Consider the following 11,888-nt stretch of genomic DNA (forward strand, 5'->3'; position numbering starts at 1 on the left):
GTAAGATGTGTCAAATATTCTAAACTACTCACATGTATGTTTACATTGCTTTTATGTTACAGTGCTGTTAAAAAAATATTTGTCACACTTTCAGATTATCAAACACGTTTTTAGACATACATATACATATATATATATATATATAAAAAACACCCAGCACGCCCCTGCGGGCGGTTTATCCTTCAAGCTCGGGTCCTCTACCAGAGGCCTGGGAGCTTGAGGGTCCTGCGCAGTATCTTAGCTGTTCCCAGGACTGCGCTCTTCTGGACAGAGATCTCCGATGTTGTTCCCGGGATCTGCTGGAGCCACTCGCCTAGCTTGGGAGTCACCGCACCTAGTGCTCCGATTACCACGGGGACCACCGTTACCTTCACCCTCCACATCCTCTCGAGCTCTTCTCTGAGCCCTTGGTATTTCTCCAGCTTCTCGTGTTCCTTCTTCCTGATATTGCTGTCATTGGGAACCGCTACATCGATCACTACGGCCGTCTTCTTCTGTTTGTCTACCACCACTATGTCCGGTTGGTTAGCCACCACCATTTTGTCCGTCTGTATCTGGAAGTCCCACAGGATCTTAGCTCGGTCATTCTCCACCACCCTTGGGGGCATCTCCCATTTTGACCTCGGGACTTCTAGGTTATACTCGGCACAGATGTTCCTGTACACTATGCCGGCCACTTGGTTATGGCGTTCCATGTATGCCTTGCCTGCTAGCATCTTGCACCCTGCTGTTATGTGCTGGATAGTCTCTGGGGCATCTTTACACAGCCTGCACCTGGGGTCTTGCCTGGTGTGATAGACCCCAGCCTCTATGGATCTTGTACTCAGAGCTTGTTCTTGTGCTGCCATGATTAGTGCCTCTGTGCTGTCTTTCAGTCCAGCTTTGTCCAGCCACTGGTAGGATTTCTGGATATCAGCCACCTCCTCTATCTGCCGGTGGTACATACCGTGCAGGGGCCTGTCCTTCCATGATGGTTCCTCGTCTCCCTCCTCTTTCTTGGGTTTCTGCTGCCTGAGGTATTCACTGAGCACTCGGTCAGTTGGGGCCATCTTCCCAATGTATTCTTGGATGTTCCTTGTCTCATCCTGGACTGTGGTTCTGACACTCACCAGTCCCCGGCCCCCTTCCTTCCGCTTAGCGTACAGCCTCAGGGTGCTGGACTTGGGGTGAAACCCTCCATGCATGGTCAGGAGCTTTCTTGTCTTTATGTCAGTGGCTTCTATCTCCTCCTTTGGCCAGCTTATTACCCCAGCAGGGTACCTGATCACGGGCAGGGCGTATGTGTTGATGGCCCGGATCTTGTTCTTACCATTCAGCTGACTCCTCAGGACTTGCCTGACCCTCTGCAGGTACTTGGTGGTTGCAGCCTTTCTAGCGGCCTCTTCATGGTTCCCATTTGCCTGCGGGATCCCCAGGTACTTGTAACTGTCCTCTATGTCTGCAATGTTGCCTTCTGGTAGTTCAATCCCCTCAGTTCTGACTACCTTCCCTCTCTTTGTTACCATCCGACTACACTTCTCCAGTCCGAACGACATTCCAATGTCATTGCTGTATAGCCTGGTAGTGTGGATCAGTGAATCGATGTCTCGTTCACTCTTGGCATACAGCTTGATGTCATCCATGTACAGGAGGTGGCTGACAACTGCTCCGTTCCGTAGTCGGTATCCGTAGCCAGTCTTGTTAATGATCTCACTGAGGGGGTTCAGGCCTATGCAGAACAGCAGTGGGGACAGAGCATCTCCTTGGTAGATCCCGCACTTGATGGTAACTTGTGCTATGGGCTTGGAGTTGGCCTCTAGTGTTGTACGCCACATCCCCATTGAGTTCCTGATGAAGGCTCTTAGGGTCCCATTGATCTTGTACAATTCTAGGCATTCCAGTATCCAGCTGTGGGGCATTGAGTCATAGGCCTTCTTGTAATCAATCCAGGCAGTGCACAGGTTGGTCAGTCTGGTCTTGCAGTCTCGGCTGATTGTTCTGTCTACCAGTAGCTGGTGTTTTGCACCTCTGGTATTCTTGCCAATTCCTTTCTGTGTCCCGCTCATGTATTGACCCATGTGCCTGTTCATCTTAGCCGATATGATGCCTGACAGGAGCTTCCATGTAGTACTGAGGCAGGTTATTGGTCGGTAGTTGGAGGGGACCGGTCCCTTCTTGGGGTCCTTGGGGATCAGGACCGTCCGGCCTTCAGTTAGCCATTCCGGGTGATATATATATATATATATATATATATATATATATACATATACACACACATACATACACATACACCAGTAAAAATACAGGCTTCCTCTTTTACTCAACATTAAGCTGGTACAGTGTGAGGACCACAGTCTATGCTCCTGGAGTCTCTATCATCACTCTGTGCCTCTACATCTTTCTGCGCCACTCACTCATTAAGCCAGGTGAAATGGATAAGTGAAGCAAACCTGCCAGTATAACTCAGTGCACAAAGTAAATTAATTAAAATTTGATACAGTATGTGTTACTGCACCCAGAGATATATACATACACAATCTCACATGCACACAGACACAAACACTGCACTAAATAAAGCAGGCTAAATGTCTCCTCATTGTTGAGTGCCACAACAAAATGATGATAAAAACCTGATCTATACAACAAAAAGGAACCTAGGAAATTAAAAGCCACTAGTAACACCAGTACAAACATCCCTCATATCAGATAGGTGTCTGTTCTCTCGTAGCTCTGTTTTTAGCCTCCGCCATCTTCTACTCTACTCGTTTCACTATGTTGATGAGACAGTGAGAAGTCTGGAGCTCGACCAGAAAGCCAGAAGTAGAAAAGCCCTGGGGTTAAATCCATTAATGAGCCTTTGGGGAGACTGAAGGAAATGCTGCCTCCTTTCTCCTTTTCAATCACTGCACACCCTTACCCAAGGTTGTTTCTATTCCCGCTCTTCAGTCACGCTTTATTTCTGACCTCCATAGTTTTTTCCCCTAGCCACAAAGCTTAACAAACAGCCCTCAAACAGCAGGATTATTACACACTCAAAATACCACTATACACGTCTTTCAAGTTTCGAGTGAAGCTAGCTAAATAATAACAAAAAAACAAATGCTGCTAAAGACACATACAGTGAAAGTGGAAATTATATCCTTAGTTTTAACCTAAAACTCATTGTTGCACTCAGGGGCAGCACAAGCGACCCCGCTTAAGCTCATTTTTAGTTTTAGTCACCTCGATTTCCCCCCGAGTTATCAGTTCTGTCGCTAGTTAGCTAACATGAACTAATGGAAGTCTATTAGACGCAACCAACCAACCCGGTAACGTAGAAGATGGCGCTGAACATGTTTTTAAAACTTTAATTTTAAGCACTTTAAAAAAAAAAAACAGCTTCTAAGAGTTATAACTATGTCAGTTTCACAGTGTTTCATCTCCTTTAATTGTCATGGTTAAAATGTTGAACACCGTCAGTGTTTCTCTATACCTCTGCTATCATTTCTCATGATGAATTATCACTTATCATCACGTAGAAGTCAAAGGCCAAAATGTAAAAGACTTGATTTTAAAGGTAACATTATCTGTATTCACAAACTATGTTTACTGAGCAGGTGTCTAAATCGAATCCGAATGATATAGCCTGTACAGGTACACAGGGCTTGTTTGCAATCATACATTAATGCTGGCATGTGTTGGCTGATAATAGAAACGTGCAGAACCCTTAAAAATATATGCCTCAAGTCACCAAGTTTCACTGCTGTATAAATGGACAGTTAATTGTTTAGTCCCTGTGTGTAAATATGGTTTTTGGGGACCTTTTCTGTAACTTAAATACTCCCAACAGCCTAACCTAGTTGAAGCTGGGATCGGCCTGAGCATCCCACAACCCTAATCCAGACAAGCTAGTCTGATAGTGAATGCATGAATCCAATAGAAGTAGTGGGAAAAGCTCAAATTGCTCCATAGTGTGTGAATGTGTGGATGACTGGATGTGTGAAGCGCTTTGGGGTCCTTAGGGACGAGTAAAGCGCTATATAAATACAGGCCATTTACCATTTAGTCTTGGAGGGATATTCTGATCTGCTGTTATATACTGGCATATACTGGTGTATACTGGTATATACTGGTGTATACTAGAGATGGCACGATACCACTTTTTTATGTCCGATACCGATATCATAAATTTGGATATCTGCCGATACCGATATGAATCCGATATAGTGTTTTTTAATCAATAAAACTGTTTTTTAAATATCCTGCTGCATTTTGTATAAGTTCATACTCAAGTTTAAAACAACAACTACACTAAAGCTATTCTGTTATACCTGTATGCAAAAAAAATGTTTCATAGTTCAGCAATACTGATCAATCTAATAAACTTAAACCTGCACCATCCTCCCTATTCTGGTATTTTAAAGAGTACTTAGCGTAAATATTAAGCAACCTAACTAATAGGGTTCCAACTCCCAGCAACAACAAAAATAAATAAATAAAAAATAGGGAACCACCCCTCACGCTCCACCTCATGATGCTTAATCGACGTAATCAACCTTAATTTGATGCAGTGTGAAAAAAAATGCACAGAAATCAATTATTTTTCAAGAAATATTAAATAGATTCAACATCTTTCTTCAACAAAATTGCAGACTGCACAGATGGTACCTTCCCAAAGGAAAAAGTACTATAGCTTACTAGGGTATATATTAGACTTAACAGTCACTATATACAGTAATGGACTTCTATACATTTTACATCAAATTTAAACTTTGGGTGTCAGATAATTATTTATTAAAAGCTAGACATTTTAAATGAGAATAAGAAAGAAAAGTATGTCTTTGTGCCCCCTTTTCCCTGTTCATGCCGTATCGGCCCCCCTGGCTAAACTTTGCTAGCTCCGCCCCTGCACAGTTACAGCCGTCAGCTACGTAGAAAAAGATCCTCGAGTAGAAAGAAATATTAAATAAATTCTAACAGCAGCTGATCAAGCTTAAATGTGCTGCTGTTGTTCAGCCGCTGGTTTCCTCTTTCTGGTGCAAAGTGGGCCAAAAACAAACCAGAGAGACGGACTCGCGACAGAAAAGCCGATCAGCTGATCACAGATCAGTTTCATGATTGAAGTAGCAGCAAGAAGAGGCAGTCGCTCCATATATCGCTTGTTAAGGGCATGGCTATGAAACTAACTTTACTTGGAAGGTTTATGAATTCAATAAATCAACTGACCTTAGTACAGGTGTAGAACAACTTTCTGTTTTTTGATCACTTAGTTAATGGAAAATGATTTCAGCAATAAATAAGACTAGTTTAACTGATAAATGAACAGTCAAAGATCTGACAAGGATGCTCTGCTACATTCTAGCAATCCGGTTGTTCAGTCTGACGTCACTAGCCGTGTCTGGGTCTAAACTCCGCTGCAGGTCCATATATCAAACGATCACTATGGCATTACTGAGAGTTGAAAAACTGTCTAAAGTCTTTCATCTTTAATAAAATGATCAGCGTTCTGCTCTACCAGGTGTAACAACTGAGTTTAACATCCAGGCATCCATGAAAACGGAATTTATGACATTTAACGGAGTTAGAAGTTAGCAGGGAGTTAGCTCGCTAGCTTCTATCTAAATACAATATAGCATGTCCTGGCTGCGGGGTTTTGGAAACAAATTAAAACGTACAGCTCTGTTATCACTTCCAACATAAATGAAGACAGAAAACTAAACAGCAGTGACGTTTGTAGGGTTACTGAAGTTGGGCTAGCTGCTATATAATGATGTGCTACGTGACCGCTAGCGACACAGCTATGTTAGCATGATATAAACAAGCTAACTTTTTTTCCACTCGATAAAAGTTAAGGTGAGTGTTCTCGGTGGTCAGGAACAAATTAATTGCATGGCAGGATGCTGTAAAAGGACCAAACTTCATCCAGGAGAACAACTGAGATAATCCATCCACAATACGAGGTTAGTCATTCATATACTGCTGCATGGGCTGGGCTGTAGCTACATCCTAAGGTTTTAAAAACTGAGCTTAAATAAATGATTAGCGGTAATAAAAGCCGAGGGAGGTCAACAGTGATCACTGACTGTTTTAGGAGCTTTTTGAGATCAAATAGAAGAAAATACAAAACATTAAACATGTTCACAACACAAAAGCCATATTAAACGCAGACTACTTTAGGCCCGGAAGTAGGATTCGTCGCGTCATCACTGAACAACCGGATTACTCTTCTGAGCTGCAGTTTGATTTATGGCCTGATTTTTTTTTATGGGTTTTTTTGTCCTCTCAAAGCACACAGACCTCATCAGATCATTTCACTTCTCGTGTTTCTCACCCTCTTACACCAAATGAGTCTGAGCCACAGAATTATGGGAATAATCCTGCAGTGACCAGCCCCTCCCACATCCCTGGGTATCTGGTCTGAGTCAATGTGCCTGACTCTACTGCCATCCCAGGGAAACTATAAGGCTGATTTTTTTCCTCTGGCTGTGCTTAATGACACACAGAGCTCTCACTGCCTGCATCCACCACACATTGGAATGGCTCATTATACAGTTGGATGCAGCCTCCATACAAGACATCTGCACTGACTGAGATCTTCTTTGACTAAGAATAAGAAGAATTTTGTTTTGTCTGCTCCCCGTCTTCTTTTCTTTCAGCTGCTCGATTGAGGGGTCACAATAGCCGCTCATCTGCCTCCATCTGACCACATGCCTAGAAGGCACCTCTGTCACACCAGCCCTCTGCATGTAGTCTTCTCTGAGATCTTACTCTTTTCCTTCTGCCTGGTAGCTTCATATTCAAAATCTTTGGTCCAGTATATGCACTCTCCCTCATCTGCATGTCCCTCTGATTTACTCAGTTCTAATCTTGTCCATCCTGCTCACTCCCAATGAAAACTTTAACATCTTCAGCTCTGCCTCCTGTCATTTTGTCAGTGCCCCCCTCTTCAAACCATACATCATCACTCCTGCTTCTATCCTTCTGTCAGAAATGACTCCTGAAATTCCTCCACCATGCCTGTTCACGCTTCTTCACCTTTTTCTCTGCAGTTTGTCTGCTGACAGTGCCCTTTCATTGTCTGACAGGACTGTTCATTTTTCATTCTAATTGCACCTCATTTCAACACTCTGTATGCAGCAAAGGTACTAATAACCAGTCAGTTCTTTATTTGTATTCCCTTTTCATTTACACTGTCAATGAAGTGACGCAAAGCATTAAGGCTGACCCGTTTCTTCAAGAGAGTCTCTGTCATCTGCACAGGAATAATTACTTTACCGCAGTACTTTTTCAGATTACGTCAACTTGAATTCATTTATGCTACAGTGACATATGATGTGTGACAAGAAAAAAATTCTCAAGGGTGCTCCACACTCACAACCACCTTTGATCACAGGACGAGTGCACAGATCGCCTGAGAAGACGCAACGTTTCCGCAGACAGTCGCTGTCTCACTCGGACTGTTGAAGGTTTGCAAATGATTTGTGTCCAACTAATAAATGTAAACAGATTGCAGAGTCTGTGTCCGTGATCACACACAGAGAACTCAACTCTATTTGTGCCAGCTGAGTTGAGTCCTGGCTATTTTCTTGTACAACAGGAAAACTTGCTGAGGACAAATGGACTTTTTAAATAGGAATCCCTACCTATGTAGACGGCAGAAAACATGTGATTTACCACAGTTAATTACTGTATTATCAAAAACAGATTGCTTGTAATTGACTGCTTGACCCCATTTAATCTCAGACTGTGGAGTGCTCTCTTCTAGGATGACAGTCACAGCTTGAAATCTTTGTTGCTGATGAAAATGGTTCAGCAGCATTCTGAAACTTGCTGAATGAATTCCAGCGAGTCCTGAATAGGGCTGAACGATATATCTCATTTGCGATAATATCGCGACATGATCAAGTGCAATTTTCTAACCGCAAAGGCTGCGATTATACTCTGGACATGTCCAAATTCATGGGCTGCATCCTCCTGAGGCCGCATTTGTAGACCGATTACGTCACAGCGACGCGCCGAAGGCTGTCCAAATTACTACCATATCCCAGAATTCATAGCGCGGCCCAGCCAAACTCCAGTTTCCAGCAATGGCGGCCGCTACTAAGTTTTAAAATTACTCATACTAATCTTTCTGGGTCACAAAATAAACTTTTAACATATTTTCAGGCGAGAAAGTAGTTGTGTAAACATCGAATATCTGCTCGGTTTATCAAGATATCCCATATTTGCAAAAGTGCTTCGACGTTTTCAGAGGCGTCTGCTACCCACCAGCTCGACAGCTAGCCGGGAGCTCGAGGGTTACTGATGCGGCCGAGAACGGCACAACTCCCGGCACATCATTTTCAGATCACCGCGGAGTTTCGCTGCTCGGGTTAAACGTGATATATAAGTCACTTAGACAACCTAAAAATGTTATTGTTGGGCTTTTTTCAGTGTTTTGTTTGTTCGTGAGTAAATCGGTTTGGCTGAGATTAAAGTTATTAGATTAGATAAAATAAAACTTTATTAATCCCCCGGGTGGGTTCCTCCTTGGTTTTCACACAGCTGACTAAACGTCAAACAGAAAACTTATTAAACAGAAGTATGAGACAGTCGAGAATTTACACCAGTGTCTGGTTATATTTTAGATAGCAAGAAGCAGACGGCCGAGTTTATTAAACTCCACCGAGACAGCGGTGACGCTAATCAGAACTAGACCGTCCAATTTCACGCCTTTAAACTTTAAAGGCGTGTTTGTGTGTGTGTTTATACAATTGCTATTATGTTTGCACTTTATGTGTAATGTTACTGACTGCAGAGATCAGTAAGATGTGTGTATTTTTTATTTATTAGTTTTATTTATTTAATATTATTTTTTAATTGAATGACTGTCTAGTAGTTCACAGATGTCGAAAAACTGAGTGTGGTAAAGCCACTGATTTTGTTTATGTATATTTCTGCAATCTGCACATTGTACCGACTTTCATTTTAATGTTTACACCAGGGTTCCTTGTCAGCACTTTATGCTCAGATGTTTGTAAGCTAAAAATAAACTATTGTGTATGTTCAAATATACTGTTGTGATTGAAGAAGTTAAATAAAAATGTCAGTCATCAATTCATGCATCACCTCATGTCATCATAACAGAGGTCTGTCTTCCAGGAAAGAACAGTTTAAAATTAATGTAATATAGTATTGGCCATACTATATGATGTATTGCTTGTCTTTGTTTAATAATACAGAAGACAAATACCTTAAAAAATAATCGCATATCGCATCGCAATCGCAATATTGGGGCAAAAAATCGCAATTAGATTATTTTCCATAATCGTTCAGCCCTAGTCCTGAAGCTGCTGTATAACTTTATCATCATTTCGTGGTTGTTTTCCCTTTGAATTGCCATCAAAATTCAAAAAATTCAACCTATTTAGTAGTATATACTTTCATTCTTTACCAAGTATTAATGTAGCAAACAGGTAGAACTTCACATACAACTTATTTAGTAAACTGGCAAAATGAGGACAATGTATTAGCATTGTAGTGAAATTTTTAGGACTGATTCAAGCAGCTAACGTCTATTAATGCTGATGCTTAACATTTGGTACTGCAGTTGTGTCCGTCTGCATATCTACAAGTATTTGGCAACAAAAAGCATGTTGTGAGGGGTTTTTAACCAACTTCCATGCATGCTGCAACTGCCTGATGCTTGACATGGGCCAAAAGCTGACTGGTGATCGGTGGAGTTTACCAGGAATGGGAGAAAGATTGAAAAACAAAATACCAAAGATCAGGACAGCATCATGAAAAGTGACCGACACCGGCTACAGTGGGCACTTCTCGCTGTTTTTAGCATTTTGTTTCGGTTCTTTGTATCTTATAACGTCTCCGTGCTTGGCTAAGGACCGACAACAGCACAGGCAACAGTAGCCCACAAAAGGTTGTGCATCATATTTCTGACACCTGATGTTCTCTGCATCAGTTGTCAGATGGACACCGTGTCCACGCACCGCCAACGCGCCACCGCCGCTGAACCGTAATTTCCCCTCGACTCTGCAGCCTGTTTGTGGTCTTTAAAAGTTTAGATATATGGATTCAGCTCACTTGTTTTCACCGTGGCTTGACGCCGGCTTGCAGTTACTTGTTTATTTACCCCAAACCAAGAGGAAATCCCAAAGTGCAGGGGCAGACTTTTAAACAGCATTCCGCTTTGTCCAAGCGCCCCGGAACATATTTATCGGCTTTCTGTGCAATAAAGAATCAACAGGCACGGAACAGAGATACACGAATAAGGCAAATGCCGATGTGAGACTGCTCCCCTTTCATAAAAACGAGCATTTAAATATCTTAGAGGCAACACAGCGTATAAAGGGCAATGGGGTACGGCAACAATATGCAAAATAACCTTTTGTATCACTGAGAGAGGAAAGCAACGGGCTGGACAGCCAAACCCGTACAGCTAGCAGTTCTACGGGACATGAATCGCAGCAAAAGTATGACAACAAATGGGCATAAAGCCATAAAATCACACAGCAACCACGTCATTTCGACAGAAGTTGGCTGCAAACCTGGGAAGAAAAGCCTCGCGGTGGTGTGAATGTCGGCTTGGTGGGGGAAGGGATATGGATGCTGGAGCCAGGCTACGGCGGCCTGTCGGAGCTTCGACCTTCTTCAGCAACAGTCGAAACAAAACCCGGCTGCATTTTCTCCTTTACTGTCCTGAACATATCCATTTTATTTCTCCACCAGCACACTATAGCTGCTCACTTACCGGACGGGTTGACCGCAGCCGGGGTTGCCATGTTTCCTCGGCGGAGAAAAATAACAAAACGGCGGCGATGCAGATGACGCACAATACGGCTCGAAAGCCCCCGTGAGAGACTGTCTCTTCTCCGCGGGATTAGCACGCGAGACTCGGTCTAGCCACCAACTACACATCCGCTAAAGCAGCGGAAAATAATGTGGACTCAAGCCGCTAACAAAGCCTGTCTGTATAAATATATAAAGAGAGAGAGACAGATGGATAGATTTAAAATATATATATATGACGTATCTTTAATGAAAAAAAGTGGTTTTAATAAAATTCAAGATGTCTGAATGGTAACACCGCGAGATTTTCGACTTGCTTGAATAAATTAATGTTCTACAGCAGAGGTGTGGACTCGAGTCACATGACTTGGACTCGAGTCAGACTCGAGTCATTAATTTTATGACTTTAGACTTGACTTGAAAAAATGTTCTAAGACTTGTGACTTGACTTGGACTTTTACACCAATGACTTGGGACTTGAATTGGACTTGAACCGGTTTACTTGAAAAGACTTGATATTTTACCCCAAATATAAAATTTAACATGCATATTATATAGAGATTGAAAATGTGACGTCATTCACGGGTAGAACCGCAAAGGATTCTGGGAACTCGTGGCAAGCGGTACTAGCGCACGCAGGCTTTCAATTAAAATCAGTCACACAGCGATAAAAAGAAACACAAAAATGTCAAGAAGCTGTTGTATTATTAACTGCAATAGCCGGTCGCATGACAGCCACGGGAAGCCGACGGGTAAAGAGATCGGTTGTTATCGGATTACGTCGTTGAAGAGAAATTGTTCGAGCCATGTTTCCGAAGTAACAAAGGCGACTGGATTGCAGCCATTCAAAGATCAAATATAACGTCCTAGAACACTCCAGCTCACAGGTTAGTCTGCTCCAAGCATTTACACGAAGGTCAGTCTGCTGTTGTAGTTAATGCGTCATTTTTCATAACATAATTGGTGATATAGGTTACAAGCAAGTCTGGCGCTGAACAGAAATTGTCGCGCTATGCTCCTTTGTTTATTGTGCATAAATAGTGAATTGTCCTGACACAATATTGCGTTTCGCTTCTGTTATTATGGTACATTGACAAAAACACATACTTTTATTCACAGGATAAAACAGGTTTTTGTATCACTAA

At 42.4% G+C, this 11,888-nt stretch overlaps 1 protein-coding gene across 3 annotated transcripts in view; it reads right to left on the reverse strand.

The window, feature by feature from the left end:
• Nucleotides 1-11,007, reverse strand: part of arnt2 (aryl-hydrocarbon receptor nuclear translocator 2) — a 66,730-nt gene extending 55,723 nt beyond the window's left edge. For 2 of the 3 annotated variants that reach the window (XM_085350610.1, XM_085350601.1), the window contains exon 1: nucleotides 10,706-11,007. In XM_085350610.1, coding sequence (XP_085206736.1) covers nucleotides 10,706-10,736 — 31 coding nt within the window. In that variant the 5' untranslated portion in view covers nucleotides 10,737-11,007. Of the gene's footprint in view, nucleotides 1-10,502; nucleotides 10,603-10,705 lie in introns of those variants that run through there. The other variant, XM_085350619.1, reaches the window with a different exon arrangement.
• Between the last annotated feature and the right edge of the window lie 881 nt (nucleotides 11,008-11,888).

This window comes from Diplotaxodon limnothrissa, linkage group LG1, assembly GCF_057381915.1.
Source record: "Diplotaxodon limnothrissa isolate DT_005_m linkage group LG1, D_limnothrissa_male_GT1.1, whole genome shotgun sequence".
NCBI lineage: Eukaryota > Metazoa > Chordata > Actinopteri > Cichliformes > Cichlidae > Diplotaxodon > Diplotaxodon limnothrissa.